The following is a 20,786-nucleotide window of genomic DNA, read 5'->3' as shown; positions in this document are numbered from 1 at the left end:
TTAACCGCTGAGCCATCTCTCCAGCCCTCTGAGTCCATTTCTAAATAAGCAATCTATAAATTGCTTCTGCTATACAAGATCAGTTATTACATGGCAAAGTAAAATTAGAGCTTTGAGGGGAGGCATACAACTGTGAGGGACTCTGATTGCTGTCAGACTTTTAACTCTAATGAGATATATATCCTAGGTGACAAGGCACAGGTGACTGGATTAGGCTGTTGTCCTTCATACTGAAAAACAGTTCGCAGTATCAGACATCTGGCTGGGGGTGGTGACTCAGAACTGTAAACCCAGGCTTTGAGAGGTGGAGGCAGGCAGGAGGATCAGTAACTCAGTCATACACACACACGCACACGCACACACATGTCAAGCCTAGCCTGGGCTACATGAGATAGTTTCAAAACAACAGGACTGTAGAGATGCTTAGCAGTTAAGATGCTGGCCTGCAAAGCTCAAGGGCCCAGGTTCAATTCCCCAGTACTCACGTAAAGCCAGATGCACAAGATGGAGCATTTGTCTGGAGTTGGGAGGCTCTGGTACAATTATTCTCTCTCTCTCTCTCAAAAGAAATAAAATAATTTTATTTTTAAATCACATCTCCTATGCTCTGGGGAAAATAGGTAACACAGTAAGTGCTCACAATCTACCTGTAAGCACTTTACATTTATGAAATCCTATTAATGCCAGGTACAGATGAGAAAAGTAAAACAGATAAAATCACTTGCCTAGGTCACAGAGCCATTATGCATCAGACAGTTTGTGAAGCCAGGAAGCTGAATTCAAAAAGTCTTTGCTAAATTGCTGGCCAAGCTGTTAGCAGCTTAACACTGGGTTACCCTGTTTTCTAAGTTTTTATTCTTCTGCAAGCAGAGAGGAGAGACAGAACGGGCGTGTCAGGGCCTCCAGTTGCTGTACCACTTTGTGTATCTGGCTTTACATGGGTACTGGGGAATCGAACCTGGGTCCTTAGGCTTTGCCGGCAGGAGCCTTAACTACTAAGCCATCTCTCCAGCCCTGGATTAGCAGTTTAAAGCTCAATTTACATTGATATATATTTTTTTCAAATCAAAAGTGTTTATTGGAGTGTTGCATACAGTGAATCTTGGGTCACTTGATAATCCCATTGATAATTTCATTGATCATTCCACAGCTGGGAATCTGTCTGGGTATACTTGGAGTGTATGTGACATGGTTCCCTGGGCCACATGGTAATACCATGAGGTAGGAAAGGGTCTCACTTGAACAAAGCCAAAAGGAAAACAAAACAAACCCCTTAAGAACAGTGTTTGGATAATGCTATGCCCAGAAGCCATAGATTTTTTTTTTTTTTAAGCCATAGATTATTAAAAGAACATTTCCACCAAGCATGGTGACGCATGCCTTTAATCCCACTGCTCAAAAGGCAGAGGTAGGGGCTGAAGGGGGATGGCTTAGCGGTTAGGGCGTTTGCCTGCAAAGCCAAAGGACCTCTGTTTGATTCCCCAGGACCCACATTAGCCAGATGCACAAGGAAGTGCACACATCTGGAGTTTGTTTGCAATGGCTGGAGGCCCTGGCACGCCTATTCTCTCACTCTCTCTCTCCCTTTTTCTGTCAAATAAATAAAAATTATATATATATATTTTTTTTAAAGGCAGAGGTAGGAGCATTGCCATGAATTCGAGGTCACCCTGAGACTCCTTAGTGAATTCCAGGTCAGCCAGGGCTGGGGTGAGACCCTACCTCGAAAACAAAACAAACAAAACAAAAATTCAGTGCCAATACCATCCAGTGACTTGTTGGTCTGGGAGGCTCTTGATGTCCCCAAAGCAATACAAGCTATTGTCAAAGCTCTTAGTTACCCATCAGAATTCAGTGGTAAGACCCTGTATCTGAAGACACTACAGGGCTGGGCTGCAGGAAAATGAGAAATCAGGCTGGAGCTGAGCTGGAAGCCTCCTCCCTGTTGACTAGCTGTCACGATGCTGGAAAGATGGCTCAGCAGTTAAAGGCGCTTGTCTGCAAAACCCGACGGCCTGGATTCAGTTCCTCAGGACTCACGTAAAAAACCAGCTACACAAAGTGGCACATGCATCTGGAGTTCATCTGCAGTGGCCAAAGGCCCTGGAGTGCCCATCCCCTCTCTCTTCTTGTAAATAAACATTAAAAAAAAAAAAGAGCTATGCAACCTCTTGGGGGAGAAAAAATTCATCAAGAGGCTTAACCAGCAGTGGGCCCTACACGCTTTATGGCTGGCCAGCCAGACAAAATGTGCCAACCAGCGCAATGGTGGGAAATCTGTAAGGAAGAAAACAAACTGCTCTCTGAATCTCAGGCCTGCTCCATGGAGAGGGAATTCCCGCCTGGTACTGAAAAGCTCATGAAGAGGTGGCGGGAAGAGCCAAAGAATGGAGAGGAGTGCTTTCTTTGCCATGTGTCAGCCGGATACAAAGTGAACATGGTGTTCTTTTTTTTTTTTTCTTTTTATTATTTATTTATTTATTTATTTGAGAGCGACAGACACAGAGAGAAAGACAGATAGAGGGAGAGAGAGAGAACGGGCGTGCCAGGGCCTCCAGCCACTGCAAACGAACTCCAGACGTGTGTGCCCCCTTGTGCATCTGGCTAATGTGGGACCTGGGGAACCGAGCCTCGAACCGGGGTCCTTAGGCTTCACAGGCAAGCGCTTAACCGCTAAGCCATCTCTCCAGCCCAACCATGGTGTTCTTGACCTCACAGTGGCCGTTGCTACCTACACAGACTCACTATACATAGTAAGAGGGGAAAAATGATGACATCAAAAGAGAGAAAAATAGAGACTGGTTGGAAAGAAGGGGGGTTCAAGAGGAGGACGGTAGGAGCAGGTGAACAGTGGCGGGAGAAGATTATGATCGTGGTATGTTGCGTGAATGTGTAGAGGTTGTCAATAAAAAGTTAAGGGGCTGGGCTGGAGAGATGGCTTAGCGGTTAAGCGCTTGCCTGTGAAGCCTAAGGACCCCGGTTCAAGGCTCGGTTCCCCAGGTCCCACGTTAGCCAGATGCACAAGGGGGCGCACGCGTCTGGAGTTCGTTTGCAGAGGCTGGAGGCCCTGGTGCGCCCATTCTCTCTCTCTCCCTCTATCTGTCTTTCTCTCTGTCTGTCGCTCTCAAATAAATTAAAAACAAAAGTTAAGGGGCTGAAGAGGTGGCTCAGCGGTTGAAGGCAATTGCCTACAAAGCCTAATGACCCTAGTTCAGTTTTTAGACACTTACTTTTCACAGCATTTCTTATGTGTTGCTCGGGTGGCTAGGTGTATCACATTCAAGTCCAAAGCACCCACGGGCCAGCACACCCACATTGAGAAAGGCTGGTTAAAAATACCTTTCAAGCCGGGTGTGTTGGTGCATGCCTTTAATCCCAGCGCTTGGGAGGCAGAGGTAGGAGGATCGCTGAGAGCTTGAGGCCACTGAGACTCAATAGTGAATTCTAGGTCAACCTGCGCTAGAGTGAGACCCTACCTCAAAAATCCAAAAGGGGGGCTAGAGAGATGGCTTAGCAGTTAATGCTTGCCTGTGAAGCCTAAGGACCCTTGTTCAAGGCTTGATTCTCCAGGACCCACGTTAGCCAGATGCACAAGGGGGCGCATGCATCTGGAGTTTGTTTGCAGTGGCTGGAAGCCCTGGCACGCCCATTCTCTCTCTCTCTCTGCCTCTTTCTCTCTCTCTCTCTCCATCACTCTCAAATAAATAAATAAATAAAAAGAACAAAAATAATTCAAAAGGGAGCTGGGCGTGGGGGCGCACGCCTTTAATCCAAGCACTTGGGAGGCAGAGGTAGGAGGATCTCCGAGAGTTCGAGGCCACCCTGAGACTACGTAGTGAATTCCAAGTTAGCCTGAGGTAGAGTGAGACCCTGCCTTGGAAAAAAAGACAGAAAAAAAAAAAAAAAAACCCTTCCAAGAGGCTGGAAAGAGGGTCCAGAAGTAAAGGCACTTGCCTACAAAGCCTAAGGACCCTAGTTCAATTCCCCAGTACTCACGTAAGCCAGATGCACAAAGTGGCACATGCACCTCACTTCAGTTGTAGTGGCTGGAGGCCCTGGTGTACCCATACTCTCTCTCTCTGCTTGTAAATAAATAAAAATATTTTAAATTTCCTTTCACGTTGGGCTGGAGAGATGGCTTAGCGGTTAAGTGCTTGCCTGTGAAGCCTAAGGACCCCGGTTCGAGGCTCGATTCCCCAGGGCCCACGTTAGCCAGATGCACAAGGGGGCGCACGCGTCTGGAGTTCGTTTGCAGTGGCTGGAGGCCCTGGTGTGCCCATTTTCTGTCTGTCTCTCTCTGCTTCCTTCTCCCTCTGTTGCTCTCAAATAAATAAATAAAAATAAAATTTAAAAAAAAAAGAATTAAAAAATTCCTTTCATGTTCATTATATATGGGTTAGGGGACAAAAGCAGACTGGATGTACAATATAGCAGAGCTGCTTCACCCTGTGAGAGTCAGTTTACTCACAACAGAGCTTCGATGCTTCACAAGGCTCCCGGGGGGTGAAAAACTCTACACAAGACCGCATTGCGGTCAACATACCGGCTCATCTACACAGCGGGGAGGCAGCGGCTTTAGTGCCTTTTCCCTACGTTAGGTATTTCCTCCTCCTAACTCCCCCTTCACTGAATCCCTTCTTTCCAACCAGTCTCTCTTCTATCTGGTGCATCTGGCCTTGTGTGGGGACTTGGGAACCCAAGCTGGCTTTGCGGTTAAGCACCTTAACCGCTGAGCAGTCTCTCAACTCTCTTCTATTTTGACGTCTTCATTTTTTCCACCTGTTAAGCAGGTCTTGCGTAGGTGGTTGTTAGCCGCTGTGGGGTCATGAATACCAAGCCCACTTTATGTCTGGATGACAGCGTTGTCAACTTTGTAGGCTTTCCTCCTCTTCCTTTGGCTTTTACATTCTTTTTTTTTCATTTATTTTTATTTTTTACTTGGGTGGGGGAGGATGTACCAGGGCCTCCAGCCTCTGCAAATGAAACTGAGATACATGTGCCACCTTGTGCATCTACCTTATTTGGGTCCTGGGGAACCGAACCTGGGTCCTCAGGCTTCAAAGGCAAGTAGTGCCTTAACCGTTCTCTCTCCAGCCCTTACATTCTTTATTTTTTTTTTTTTTTTATATATTTGTTTGGTTTTTCAAGGTAGGGCCTCGCTCTAGCCCAGGCTGACCTGGAATCCACTCTGTAGTCTCAGGATGGCCTCCAACTCACAGTGATCCTCCTACCTCTCTCCCCCGAGTGCTGGGATTAAAGGCGTGCACCACCACACCTGGCCACATAAAATTTTTTAAGGAGAACTTTTTGGGGAGAGAGGGTGCTGGGAATCAAACTCAAGGCCTCACATATACTAAGAACTCTACCACTGAGTGACATCTCCAGCCCTTGAAATAATAGTTTTGTTTCTTTTTTCTTTTTACTTTTTTTTTGGGGGGGGGGCTTTTATTTGAGATGGGGTCTTGTTCTAGCACAGGCTGCCCTTGAACTCACCATACCTGGTGCAAATAAGTTTTTTTTTTTTTTTTTTTTTTTTTTTTTTTTTTTTAAAAAGAATGGAATGGGCTGGAGGGATGGCTTAGCAGTTACTGTGTTTGCCTGCAAAGCCAAAGTACCCTGGACCCACGTAAGCCAGATGAACAAGGTGGCCCACATGTCTAGAATTTATTTGCAATTGCTGGAAGTCCTGGCACACCCATTCTCATTCTGTGTCTCTGTCAAATAAATAAAACTTTTTAAAAAAATGAATATAAAAGCTGTCCAGGCATGATGGCACACACCTTTAATCCTAGCACTTGGGAGGCAGAGATGGGAGGGAGGATGTAAATTCAAGACCACCCTGAAATTCCATAGTGAATTCCAGGTCAGCCTGGGCTAGAGCGAGGCCTTACCTTTAAAAAAAGAATGTGCTGGTTGTGGTGGCGCACGCCTTTAATCCCAGCACTCGGGAGGCAGAGGTAGGAGGATCGCCGTGAGTTCGAGGGCACCCTGAGACTCCATAGTGAATTCCAGGTCAGCCTGAGCTAGAGTGAGACCCTACCTCAAAAACCACAAATAAATAAATAAAAGTAAACCCACATAAGTGAGTGGGTGTGGTCACGTCCATGTCTGTGACAGCAGTCCCGTTGGGGGTGGAGCCCAGAGAGCCTCGGGGGCTTGCAATGGATTCTGACACTGTGTGGAGGGGGATACCCACTGTTCTCCTTTGGCCACTGCAGGTGTGCACACAGGATGCCACAGCAGCACGTACACCTTGCAGCACACTACTTACACTTTGCTTGTGCAAAGAAGGAAAGCCTGGGCTGGAGAGATGGCTTAGCGGTTAAGCGCTTGCCTGTGAAGCCCAAGGATCCCGGTTTGAGGCTCGGTTCCCCAGGTCCCACGTTAGCCAGATGCACAAGGGGGCGCACGCGTCTGGAGTTGGTTTGCAGTGGTTGGAAGTCCTGGCGCGCCCATTCTCTCTCTCCCTCTCTCTCTCCCCCCCTTCCTCTATCAGTCTCAAATAAATAAACAAAAAAAATTTTTTTTTTAAAGAAGGAAAGCCTAATGATAAAATGAACAATTAAATTGTGCAGGACCTCTGAACCCCGTTCGTAAGACATTCGCTTGGCCTGTTATCTTAGTTTCATGGATCAGAAAAGAGAATCTAAGGGCTGGCGAGATGGCTCTGTGGTTTCCCACAAAGTCTAATGACCCGAGTTCAACTCCCCAGTACCTACATAAAGCCAGATGCACCAAGTGGCAAACGCATCTGGGGTTCACTGGCAGTGGCTGGAGGCCCTGGCGTGCCCATTCTGTCTCTCTTCTCTGCTCGCAAATCAATAAAAATATTTTAAAACAGAAACAACAAAAATATACTCTAAGCCAGGCATGATGACACACGCCTTTAATCCCAGCACTCGGGGGATGGGGGGCAGAGGTAGAAGGATCGCCATGAGTTCGAGACCACCCTGAGACTACACAGTGAATTCCAGGTCAGTCTGGGCTAGAGTGAGACCCTACCTTGAAAAGCCGAAAGAAAAAAAAAAAACAAGTATGAAACAGAATATGCCAAACCATGTTTCATAGTAGTTTGAGAAAGGATCATCTGCCCGTTATAGTAAAGCCCTGCTAGTACTTCAGAATGGCTTGGCAACCTTGTGTAGTTTTCCTGTGCGGCAGAGAGAGAGAGAACATGAATAAACGAGTATGTGGGTGCACCAGGGCCTCTCTTGCCACACTGCAAAAAAACTCCAGCTGCGTCTGCAGCTTTGTGCATCTGGCTTCATGTGGGTAGACCCTATTCAGAATGACAAGTTTTTTGGGCTGGGGAGATGGCTCAGCAGTTACACACACCTGTTGTGCAAAGCCTGAGGGCCCGGGTTTGATTCCCCAGCGCCCACAGAAAGCCGGGTGCATTTGGAGCTTGTACTAGCAAGGGAACCTGGCGCGCCCATATGTTCATTCACTCTCCCCATCACCTGTGCAAATAAAGTTTGTAAGGGCTGGAGGGATGGCTTAGCGGCTACGGCACTTGCCTGCAAAGCCAAAGGACCCGGGTTCGATTCCCCCAGGACCCGTGTGTAAGCCAGGTGTGTAAGTGGTGCGTGCATCTGGAGTTGGTTTGCAATGACTAGAGGCTCTGGCGCACCCGTTCTCTCTGTCTTAAGTAAATAAATAAAACAGGTTTTAAGGGCTGGAGAGATGGCTTAGTGGTTAAGTGTTTGCCTGTGAAGCCTAAGGACCCTGGTTCGAGGCTCGATTCCCCAGGACCCACGTTAGCCAGTTGCACAAGGGGGCGCCCGTGTCTGGAGTTTGTTTGCAGTGGCTGGAGGCCCTGGTGTGCCCATTCTCTCTCTCTCTCTCTCTCTCTGCTTCTTTCTCTCTCTGTCTGCCACCCTCAAATAAATAATAAGGTTCTTAAAAAAATTGAAAGTTTTTTTTTTTAAATGTCAAATTTCTGTTTCTTTTCTGCCACTGAAGGGACAGGAGTCTCTGTCACTGATATAGTATAGTGTTCCCAGGGTGCTGTAACCCTGGTGTGCAGGTCTTTAGGGACCAGAGATCTACCAATTCCCTCATTAGTAGGGAGATGCGACCTGGAAGTCGATGTAAGAATTCCAGTCCTGGCTCCTAGTTCACTACTGTTTGAGTTTTAGACTGTGTGTGGGGGCCAGAGGCTGACCTCCAGTGGCTAGCCCGGTCACTTCTCTACCTTATTGAGACCAGGTCTCCTGCTGAACTGACAGCCAGCCAGTGAGCCCCAGGAATCCCGTCTCTGTCTGGGAGTACAGGCGCATACCACTATGCATTTTGCCTCTGAGTTTTGGGAGTCTGAACTCAGGTCCCCGTGCTTTTTCTCTTTTGAGACAGGGTCTCAAGCGACCCAAGAGGACCTTGAACTTACTGTGTCGTTAAGATATTCTCGAACTTCTTAAACTCCTGCCTCTACCTCCCAAGTGCTGGCAATACAGGCTATGTGCCACCACTTATGTTTTTGACATATATGAGATCCAAAAAAAAAACAGTGTCTTCACAGACCTTAACCAAAAAGTTATTTGTAAGGTTGGGGGGGGGGAGAGCGAATGGGTGTCCCAGGGCCACTAGCTACTACAAATGAACTCCAGATGCATGCATCACTTTGTGCATCTGGAGTTCATTTGCAGTGGCTATAGACCCTAATGTGCCCGTTCTCTCTCAAATAAATAAACTTTAAAAAAATGTGTATCAGGGCTGGAGAGATGGCTTAGTGGTTAAGCGCTTGCCTGTGACGCCTAAGGACCCTAGTTCGAGGCTTGATTCCCCAGTTCCCACATAAACCAGATGCACAAGGTGGCACATGCATCTGGAGTTTATCTCCAATGGCTGGAGGCCCTGGTGTGCCCATTCTCTTTCTCACTCACTCTCTCTGACTCAAATAATTTTTTTAAAAGTATATCAATCAGTAATTATATTTAGTGCAAAAACAGACAATAGAGCTGGAGAGAGGGCTTAGCAGTTAAGGCGTTTGTCTGCGAAGCCTAAGGACCCAGGTTCAACTCTCCAGATCTTGTGTAAGAAAGACGCACAAAGGTGAGGCAAGCACAAGGTTGCACATGCCCATTAGGTGGCCAAGGGTCTGGCTTCAATTTCAGTGGCTGAGGACCTGGTACACCAATTCTCTTTTTTTTTTTTTAAAAAAGTTAGGTTTCATTTTCACTCTATATTTTCATTAACAAGCTTTTATTAGGTGCACAGGTTTTATGAGCATATTTAAGAGATTAATGGATGTGGTGGTTTGATTGAGGTGTCCGTCAGAATCTTTGGTGTTCCAAATGCTAGGTTCCCAGCTGATGGAGATATGTGAATCAACGCGGCCTGGAGGGAGGGTACTGTTGGGGGCGGACTTATGGGTGTTATAGCCAGCTCCCCCTTGCCAGTGTTTGGCACATTCTCCTGTTGCTATTGTTTAACTAATGTTGGCCAGGGGGTGATGTTCACCCTCTGCTCATGCCATTGTTTCCCCCCCCCCTTGAGCCTGTCAACCAAAATAGACCTCTTTTCCCACAAGCTGTCCTTGGTCAGGTGATTTCTACCAGCAATGTGAACCTCACTGCAACAGTAAAGTGGTACCGAGGAGTGGGATTGCTGACTGTGTGGCTTTGGCCTTTTGGAGCTGATTTTCAAGAGGAATGTGGAAGGATTTGAAACCTTGGCCTAACAGACGCCTTGCAGTGATGTAAGTACAGCTTGATGGACTATTCTGGTCAGAGTTAAAAAGACCTGAATGCAGTAAGAACTATGGACTGTGAGGTTTGGTTTATGAGGCTGAGACAGAACTTTGCTTGGACTGGGCTAGCAGTTTGTGTGAGGTTTGCTGTTATGTCCATGTCCTGAGAAGTTGTGCAGGGTTGCTTTGCGTAGAAATGGACTGGTGTGAGCAGAGGGATATGGCACAGAAAGAAAGATCTTTGGGCCTAAACTGCTGCCCATTCACCTGCAAATTGTTTGAGAAATTAAACCTTTGAAATTGGGCCAGTTGATCTGCACTGGGGCAACAGAAAGAATGTAGACACTTAGCTGGGCATGGTGGCGCATGCCTTTAATCCCAACAGTCAGGAAGCAGAGTTAGGAGGAGCACCGTGAGTTCCAGGCTACCCAGAGACTATATAGTGAATTCTAGGTCAGGCTAGACTAGAGTGAAACCCTACTTTGGAAAAAAAGTAGACTCTTTTGAAAGGGCCTGAGTGCTCAAGGAGTGTCCTGTTCTTCAAAGTCTGCTTTATTCCCCCCTGGATTAACAAACTGGCACCCTACCTGGTATCGTGGAGTATAAGAAATGCAGAAAGAGAGGGTCATTGAGTTTGCAACACGGTCTTGTGTTTTGGAAATGGCCATGGGCAGTGTGAAGCGGGTTTGCTGGGTGCCTGCATGGAGACCCCATGGGACCGTGAGGATGAACCGTGGGTTGCAGTGGAGACCCAGTGGAGATGCCGGGACCACGAGATGGCTGCTGGGGAAAGCTGCTGGCCCCATGAAGTTTTCCAGGACTGTGATTAGCCTAGCTGGAGGGGCAGATTGGAATACCAGAGACTTGCTGCTGGCTAGAATTACCGGACTTGGGACTGGCTAGAGTTGTTGGACTTGAAGCTATAGAGTTTGATGTTTGCCCTGATTGTTTTAAATCTTGTATTGGTTGAGTATTTCTTTGCTATGCCTAATGCCATCTTTTGCAGTGTGAAGGCTTACTTTGTGCCATTATATATTTTTTTTTTTTTGAGGTTATGTTCTGGTATTATGGATCAGTTAAAAGATCTTGGACCAAGCCGGGCGTGGTGGCACATGCCTTTAGTTCCAGCACTCGAGAGGCAGAGGTAGGAGCATTGCTGTCAGTTCAAGGCCGCCCTGAGATTACATACTGAATTCCAGGTCAGCTTCTGGTAGAGTGAGGCCCTACCTCAAAAAAAAAAAAAAAAGATCTTGGAATAGGGGATGTATAAACATTACTGGAATTGGTAAAAGCTACAGGAGTTTTAAAGTTGGATTAATGCATTGCATTTTATATCACATATGGTTATCAGTTTATGGGGGGCAGGCAAGGATTGTGGTGGTTTGATTCAGGTATCCCCCATAAACTTAGGTGTTCTGAATGATAGTTTCCCAGCTGATGGAGATTAGGGAATTAACGCCGCCTGGAGGGAGTCTATTGTTGGGGGCGGGCTTATGGGTGTTATAGCCAGTTTCCCCTTGCCAGTGTTTGGCACACCCTCCTGTTGCTGTTGTCCACTGTATGCTGGCCAGGGGGGTGATGTCCACCCTCTCTGCCCATACCATCATTTCCCCCTGCCATTGTGGAGCTTCCCCTTGAACCTGTAAGCCAAAATAATCCTCTTTTTCCTACAAGCTGCTCTTAGTTGGGTGATTTCGACCAGCAATGTGAACCTGACTGTAACAATGGGGGATTCTAATCCATTTTATTTTTAAAAATTTATTAGAGAGAGAGAGAAAATAGGCATGTCAGGGCCTCCAGCTACTGCAAATGAACTCCAGAAGCATGCACTACTTTGTGCAGCTGGTTTACGTGGGTCCTGGGGAATTGAACCGAGATCCTTTGGCTTTGCAGGCAAATGCCTTAAGCACTTAGCCACTAAGCCATCTCTCCAGCCCAGATTCTGCTTTTTTTTTTTTTTTTTTTTAATGGCAGGCCAGACTAAGAAATGACTGCTACTCTGAATGTGGTGGCTCACACTTGTGATCTCAGCATAGAGAAACTGAGGCAGAAGACTGTCCATCACAAACTCAAATTCTCCCTTGGTAACACAGTGAGTTTTAGGTCCCCCTGAAATACAGACTGAGGTTTAGCCAGGCATGGTAGCACACACCTTTAATCCCAGCACTTGGGATGCAGAGGGTCCCAAGGAGGATCACTGTGAGTTTGAGGCTACCTTGAGCCTACACAGTGAATTTCAGGCTAAGCCTGGGTTAAAGCAAAACCCTATCTTTAAAAAAAAAAAAAAAAGATGTAGGCTCTATCTCAAGAAAGAAAAGATGAGGACTGGAGAGGTGACTTAGTGGTTAGGACACATGCCTGTGAAGCCTAAGGACACAGGTTCAATTCCCCACAACCCAGGAAAGTCAGATGCACAAGGTAGTGCATGAATCGAGTTCATCTGCAATAGCTATAGAGCCCGGTGCACCCATTTTCTCTCTTACACACAAGCAAATAAGTACAAAGATGGGCTGGGCATGGTTGTGCACACCCTTAGTACCAGACATAGAGGTAGGTGGATCACAGCGAGTATGAGGTCATCCTGAGATTATATAATGAATTCCAGGGCAGCCTGGGCTAGATCGAGACATTACCTCAAAAAGAGAAAAAAAAAAAAAAAAAAGAAAGAAAAAAGAAAAAGAGATGGCTTAGAAGTTAAGGCACTTGTCTGTGAAGCCTAAGGATTCAGGTTCAATTCCCTAACACCCACATAAACCAGAGGCACAAGGTGCAGCATGCACCTGAAGTTCATCAACAGTGGCTGGAGGCCCCGGCATGCCCATTCTCTCTCTCCATCTGCCTCTTTAATTAAATACACAGATGACAGATAGATAGATGAAAGAAAAGATGCTGGGCCTTTAATCCCAGCACTCGGGAGGCAGAGGTAGGAGGATCGCCATGAGTTCGAGTCCACCCTGAGACTACATAGTGAATTCCAGGTCAGCCTGAGCTAGAGCAAGACCCTGCCTCAAAAACACAAAAAACATAAATAAATAAATAAATAAAAAGATGGACTAGGGAAATGGGCTGAGTGGTTAAAGGAGTTTGCTTGCAAATCCTGCTGGCTGGGGTTCAGTTCCTCAGCACCCATGGAAAGCTAGTCACACAAAGCATCAGATGTGTCTGGAGTTTGCAGCAGCAAGGGGCCCTGGCATGCTCATTCCCAATGTCTCTCAAGTAAAGAGAAGTAATTTTTTAAAAAACAGTTGTATTGGGGTGTGGCACTAGCTGGCTGGTGATGGCACAGAGGTTAAGGCACTTGCCTGCAAATCCTAAGGACCTGTGTTCAATTCCTCAGGACCCATGTAAAGCCAGATGCACAAGGTGGCATATGAGTCTGGAGTTCATTTGCAGTGGCTGGAGGCCCCGGTGCGCCCATTCTTTTTCTCCTCCTCTTGCTCACAAATAAATAAATATGGAGAGATGGCTTAGTGGTTAAGGCAATTGACTGCAAAGCCAAAGGACCCAGGTTCAATTCGCTAGTATCCACACGGGTCAGATGCAAAAGGTGGCGCATGTGTCTGGAGTTCATCTGCAGCACATGAAGGCTCTGGTGCACCCATTCTCTCTATCTGCCTCTTTCTGTCTCTGAAATAATTTTTTATTTTTAAAATGAGTATACCTATTACTTTGTACTCGGAGATAAACTTTTTTGGGGAAGGCAGTAGGCAGTATTGGGGATTGAACCTGGGCCTTGAAAGGGGTAGGCAGGAGCTCCGCTACGAACTATTTCCCCACCCTATAACCGAAGTATTGATATTTGAGTTATACGTAAGAAATCTACCTGATTGAGTCTCGAGACTACAGGCAGCTCTGCTGTTGACACCTTGCCACATCCTCATGAAGCCAAAAGTGTGTGTGTATGTCAGTATCTGCTGCTCTGTGGGGTCTGTGTTTGATGTCACAGGGAGAGGATGGCCGACAGTGTGGGTGGTGGGGGAGCTGGGGTGAATCTTCCAAATGCTTTAAGAGGTTCGCTATGAAGAACACTAAGGAACTGAAACACTCATATCTAAGGTATTTCGATTGTTGAGTTTTGCATTTAAAAGCAAAGGATTCCTCATCCTTTTTTTTTCCTTGTTAGTCTTTTCAGACATTTCAAATCCTACAACCAAGCTTGAGCACACCTTGCCAGTTTGTAAGCAGGCTACCTGATTTAAGAATTTTAATGCGGGTCGGAGGGATGCTTTCGTGGTTAAGGTGCTTGTCGGCAAAGCCACAGGACTCAGGTTCAATTCCCCAGGACCCACATGAGGGTGGCGCATGTGTCTGGAGTTTATTTGCAGTGGCTGAAGGCCCTGGTGCACCCATCCCCTCTCTCGTTCTCTCAAATATAAAAATAAAAAGAATGAGCAAGAATTTTAATGCTATCAATTTTGTAAGCATATGACTAGAATATATGAAACACCAACCAGTAAAAATAATAATTCCTAAAGGTATTTATATGTATAAAATTAAAAGTAATTAAATTTATACATGCCATTTTTCAATGGATATTTTGGGAAATATTCTCATGTAAGCAAGTCTAACTTTCGCCCTTCAGAGCTGGGTTACAACTTTATTTAACAACTTCGGACGGGGTGTGTGCAGAACACAGTGAGAAGAGGAAGCGCCCACAAGAACTCCGTTCAGCGCTGTAAAAAATGCCTAACTGCGACGTGGACAGGAAAAGTTCTTTGACCAGTTTTGGAAGTGTAGTGGGTAGAAAAGGAGGTTTCTGTAACAATGATGCCTGATGGCACACACATCACATCTACGTACAAAACACAAGGGTAAGAGGGGAATTACCCCTGAAAGTATTACACAACTTCAGCTCTTTCCTCCAGATTTCCTTTATGTAATTGGGTGGATATAAATTAATTAATGAACAGAAATTAAGCAAGGTATACACATGAAACAGTTTACTAGAACCTGATAGTCTAATTTGTTTCACTTCTTAAATCCATCTTCAAGTCTCCATCGTGGGGCTCATCAGGAAACTAAGCAGCACGGGAAGTGTCGTGTCAGTTATTCCGCTCAGGATAGAATACAACCCACTTCTATGGTCAGTGGAGATTGCCTCGCCTTCTGCTAATGACTTTTAACTATAATATCACTGAGCCAAACCAATAAAACCTCTCTGAGAATATAAGGAAAAATAAACACCCGCCGAGTGGATAAAACATTATTACATCTTCATTAGACCATCGCCACCCTCTCAACACTTCAGGAGCTTAGAGACTTAGAGGGCTCTTACAGAAACTGCAAGAAAAATAAAAAAAGGAAAACATCCTGTTTTGAAATCACAACTATGAAGTTATGTGGTGATACAAACTCTGCTGCCTGTGTATGTAAGGCATGAACCACGTTTGCCTGTATTTGCTCAGTCACCTCGCAGGACTTCACAGATGCCTCTCCAAGAACCAAAGACCAAGATATGTCACTTCAATGACCTCGGCTCCACAGTAACGAGAGGCCAGCAGCCTTCTGCTATGGTTCAAGACATCAGGGAAAGAGGTCATGGGAAAGAATCAAAATTATTGTACCCGAGAAGCTACTCCTTGCTAAGTCTCACCATGGTGCCACCTTCATTTTTACATAAGCACTGTAGTATAATTTGAGCTCAATAAATCACATTCGTAATATTTAAAATTTATCTTGACTTTCAATTATCACCATATTAACGAAAAGGATAAAATACATAAGGAAAGGGTAACATGAAACCCACTTTGCTGGAGTTGGTTTCCTGACACATTAACTGATTTTTTTTTAATAGAAAGGGATATAGTGCATCTCAGTTTGCTTACAAGCTAGGAGATCACTTTGAATTCTGCATTTCCTAACTGCAAACAGAATATAGCACTCACAACAGGTTATAAATAAACTGGTTTTCAAGCATAGAGCCAGCCCCAACGATAATATAACACTATTTAAAAAGACCTAAGGCAATGAATTCCATTTCCAATGGAAAAAAAGAACTGTGCAAACAAGCTTAAAACTACTTTTTTTTGTGCCAGTGTTATAAAATGTAGCGTTTAATAAAACCTTGACCCAAATGCCGGTAACTTCAGAAAAGAATTTAGGTGGAAGAGAGAAGAAACTTATCTCATTTAGGAAAAAATAACTACTACTTTTTTTTTTTTCCTAATCTTCAACATACACAATTTAAACATAGACAGCTGCTGTAACACTTTGCACAATTCCTATGTACTGGAGCAACAACAAGATCTAAACACAATTATATTTTTAAACACTGGGTCAAGGCTTTACATAAAAATATCATCCTACTTTCCCCCCAAAGTTTCTAAAACCTTACATACTTTCCTCGATATCTGCAGCCGTCCAGGAACTCGTGGGAAGCTTCTGTCATGATTTTAGCTCCTAATCCCTGCTCCTTGGGCTCAGTGACAAAAGATCAAAACCACCCCAAGCGATGGTTCACTTCAGGTCAGACGAGGCGCCCTGGCTCAGTTAGTCTCATAGGAGGAAAGCAGGGCTGCGTCCACCGGCTCCATGCAGGAGGGACACGTGAAGGACCTCATCAACCAGTCGTCTATGCAGTCCAGGTGGTAGATGTGCATGCACGGCAGGAATCGGATCGGGTCTCCGTAGACAAAGTCCATCATGCAGATCACACACCTGGGGGAGAGAGCCAAGCATTCTCACACCAGTGGCCTATGCAGAATCTTCCTCAAAATCCCACTGCAAAACACTGTGACCCATCACCTCATCACGCAAACTGAATTTTTCCTAGTAAGCACTGATCCATTCATGGTCTGATTTTCATTGCCTGGGACTTTGCAAGGTTTAACAGCAAGCAACAGCAGTCTAGAGAGATAGGTCTGTGGTTAACGCACTTGCCTGCAAAGCCTAATGACCTGGGTTCAATTCCCCAGTACCCACGTGAAGCCAGATGCACAAAGTGGCACATGCATCTAGCATTGGTTTGCAGCAACTGGAGGCCCTGGTGTGCCCATTCTGTTTGCAAATAGATAAATAAATTTTTTAAAAAAAGAGCTTGAGGCCAGCCTGGGAAGATAGAGTGAGTTCCAGGTCAGCACGGGCTACAGGGAGACCTTACATTAAAAACAACAACAACAACAACAACAAAAAACCTGGATGTGGTGGTGCACACCTTTCATCCCAGCACTCGGGAGGCAGAGGTAGAGTTCGAGGCCACCCTGAGACTACAGAGTGAATTCCGGGTCAGCCTGGGCTAGTGCGAGACCCTGCCTCGAAAAACAGAAACATCTACAGGATAATATGGTGCTTTAGGTACGTTAAAACCATCAGTTTGATCAACTTTGTTTCTTTGCATTGAGTTTTCAATGTAATCTAAGTAATAGTTATTTTAGCAGCTACATGTGAATAACAAAATCATTATTGTCTGTCTACTCACACGGCTGCTATAAGTAGAAACTGTCTTTTCATTAACCCAATTTCAAATCTACTGCGCTGTTCTGTGGGTCCAAGAAGTAACCCAGTTTTGCTGTGGTACAAAGGTCAGTACTCTAGCCACTGAGCTCTGAAGTACTACAGGTCAAGTAAACATTAACAGTAAATTCGATTATATCTGTGTAAATGAGGTCATTGTCAATTTAGAAGAATGGCCACCCTAATTGAAAAATATCAGACAATGATGAGTCCTAGGGAGAAAACTCACCACAAAAAAACTTTTATCTTCAAATATCAAGAATTAATAAAATTGGCCGGGCGTGGTGGTACACGCCTTTAATCCCAGCGTTTGGGGGGCAGAGGTAGGAGAATCACCCTGAGTTTGAGGCCACCCTGACACTCCGTAGTGAATTCCAGGTCAGCCTGGGCTAGAGGGAGACCCTACCTTGAAAAACCAAAACAAGCAAACAGTTAAAAGAATTAATAAAATTGTTTTGGGCTGGAGAAATGACTTAGTGGTTAAGGTGCTTGCCTGCAAAGCCAAGGGACTCAGGTATAACTCCCCAGGACCTATGTAAGCCAGATGCACAAGGTGATGCATCGTTTGGAGTTCATTTCCAGTGGCTAAAGGCCCTGGTGTGCCCATTCCCTATCTGACCCTCTCTCTCAAATGTTTAAAATTGTTTCACAATGGCTGGAGAGATGGCTTAGGGGTTAATGCACTTGCCTGCAAAGCCTAAAGAGCCAAGTTTGATTTCCCAGTACCCATGTAAGCCACTTGCACAAGGTAGTGCACGTGACTGCAGTCCATTTGCAGTGACCATTTTCACTCTGTCTGCCTCTCTCTCAAATAAATAAATACAATAAATTAAAAAGGGCTAAAGAGATGGCTCAGTGGTTAAGGCATTTGCCTGCAAAACCAAAGGATCCTGGTTTGATGCTCCAGGACCCACGTAAGCCAGATGCAAAGGTGGTGCATGCATCTGGAGTTTCTTTGCAGCGGCTAGAGGCCACCCTGAGTCCAGGTCAGCCTGGACTAGAATGAGATCCTACCTTGAAAAACAAAAACAAAAACAAAAAAAAATTTGGGCTGGAGAGATGGCTCAGCAGTTAATGTACTTCCTTCCAAAACCCTAATGTCTTAAGATTTCCCCAGTCCTCACAATAAAGCCAGATGCACAAAGTGGTGCATGCAGCAACTCAAGGCTCTGCTGCACCCATACTCTTGTCTCTCTGTTTGCAAATAAATAATAAAATATTTTTAAAAGATTCTTACAGGTTCTTGGTGAAAGAACTCTTGTGAAAAAATATCTTCATTTATTTATTTGCAAAGAGAGAGCTGTGTGAGCAAGAAAACAGGTGTGCACCTGGGTCTCTTGCCACTGCAAACACACCGCTGATGCACGCACTTCTTTGTGCATCTAGTTCTACATGAGTTCTGGGGAACTGAACCCAGGCAGCCAGGCTTGGAAAGCAAGTACCTTTAACTGCTGAGCCATCTCTCCAGAACCCCTTCAGAATGTATTGTTAATTATTTTTGTTTTTTAGAATCTTTTCCTTTATGAGAAAGAGAGAATATGGATGAGAATGGAGGCACCAGGACCTCTAGTCACTGCGAACAAACCACCCATGTATGAGCCACCATGTGCACCTGCCTTATTTGGGTCTCACTCTAGCCCAGGCTGACCTGTAACTCACTACAGTCTCAGGGTGACCTTGAACTCATGGCGATCCTCCTACCTCTGCCTTCCAACTGCTGGGATTAAAGGCGTGGGCAACCATGCCCAGCTGGTCCTAGGGAATTGAATCTGGGTCCTTTGGCTTTGCAATCACCTTAACCACTAAGCCATCTCTATAGCCCCCTTATGCATCTGGAATTCATTTGTAAGTCTGGGCAGCTGTAGCCACCTGATCCTCCACAAAAATATTCACTGGAGAAAACAGCCTCTTCAACAAAAGGTGCCGGGAAAACTGGATAGCTATAGGTAGAAGGATGAAAATAGATCCTTACCTCTCTCCATGCACAAGAATTAAGTCCGAATGGATCAAAGACCTTAATATCAGACCTGAAGCTGCTAGAGGAAAAAGCAGGGGAAAGCCTTCAGCATACTGGCATACACAAAGACTTTCTGAATATGACCCCAGCAGCTTACGAAACACAACCACTGATCAGCCTATGGGACCTCATGAGATTACAAAGCTTTTGTACAGCAAAGAGACAACCTATGGAACGGATTGAGAAAATCTCTGCCAACTAAACATCTGACAGAGGATTAATATCCAGGATACAAAAAGAGCTCAAACAACTAAAGAAATCAAAACAACCCAAGTAAAAAAACTGAGTTATAGGGGGCTGGAAAGATGGCTTAGGAGTTAAGCACTTGCCTGTGAAGCCTAAGGACCCAGTTCGAGGCTCGATTCTCCAGGACCCACGTAAGCCAGATGCACAAGGGGGCGCACGCGTCTGGAGTTCATTTGCACTGGCCATGGTGCATCCATTCTCACTCTCTCTGCCTCTTTCTCTATCTGCCTGTCACTCTCAACTAAATAAACAAACTTTTTAAAACGAGCCATGAAACTAAATAGAGAGTTCCCAAAAGAAGAAATACAGATGGCATATAAACATCTAAAAAAAGTTCTACATCCTTAGGATCAGGGAAATGCAAATTAGAACTATTTTGAGATTCCATCTCATTCTTGTCAGAATGACTTATCAAGAAATCAAATGACAATAAATGCTGGCGGGAATTGGTGGGAATGCAATGTGGTCCAGCCATTGTGGAAATCAGTGTGAAGGTTCCTGAGACAGCTAAAAATAGTTTCACCATATGACCCAGCTATAACACTCCCAGGCGTATTTTCTAAGGACTCGACTCACTACCTTAGAGAGTCTTGCTCAACCATGTTTATTACTGCTCTATTCACAATAGCTAGGAAATGGAACCAGCCTAGATATCCCTTAACTGATGAATGGGTAATGAAGATGTGGTAAATCTATACAATAGAATTGTATTTAGTGGTAAAGAAAAATGATACTACGAAATCTGCAAGGAAATGGATGGACCTGGAAAGGATTATAGTAAGTGAGGTAACTCAGGTCCAGAAAGCCAAACATTGCATGTTCTCTCTCATATGTGGATCCTAGCTACAAATGATTTGGACTTGTGTATGAGTTGGAATAAAACTGGGAAGAAGAGGCCAGTAAGCTAGAAAGGGGCTATAAGGGAAGGAGGACTTAAGGGGATGGCACTGTATATATGCAAGAAGAAAACCAGATTTCTGGGTATAGAAAAACCAATGTGAGCTCTGGGGAAGAGAGTTAATCAATACCTAACAGGGCATGAATAAGTCATGCAGAAACCTACTTTTTTGGACAATGGCACACCCGGACGCCACAGACTGTTAGCAGAAAAATTTCAGTGCCAGGGATGGGAGACCCTTCAGGGAGTTGTTGGCCAGGGAGGCCTCTGATGCCACCAAACCATTGTCAAAGGCTCTTGGTTTCCCACCAGAAATAGATGGTAAGAGTCTATTGTTGAAGACTCCACATATTTGGTTTACAAGGCCACTGAGAAATCTTATTGGAGCTGAGCTGAAAACCTCCACGTAGACCAGCTGACAGAAATCTGGAAAAAGCCACACTGCATGCAGTTCCATGGGAGAGAGAGAAGTCATCAATGGAGAT

General features: G+C 45.2%; 1 protein-coding gene across 1 annotated transcript in view; it reads right to left on the bottom strand.

Moving 5' to 3' along the window:
• Nucleotides 1–14,543: 14,543 nt before the first annotated feature.
• Rnf11 (ring finger protein 11) overlaps nucleotides 14,544–20,786 on the bottom strand; it is a 32,046-nt gene continuing 25,803 nt past the window's right edge. The window contains exon 3 of the mRNA XM_045139376.1: nucleotides 14,544–16,345. Coding sequence (XP_044995311.1) covers nucleotides 16,174–16,345 — 172 coding nt within the window. The 3' untranslated portion in view covers nucleotides 14,544–16,173. The remainder of the gene's footprint in view (nucleotides 16,346–20,786) is intronic.

This window comes from Jaculus jaculus, chromosome 21 (genome assembly GCF_020740685.1).
Source record: "Jaculus jaculus isolate mJacJac1 chromosome 21, mJacJac1.mat.Y.cur, whole genome shotgun sequence".
NCBI classification, from domain to species: Eukaryota; Metazoa; Chordata; class Mammalia; order Rodentia; family Dipodidae; genus Jaculus; species Jaculus jaculus.
This window is presented reverse-complemented; position numbering and strand designations above follow the sequence as displayed.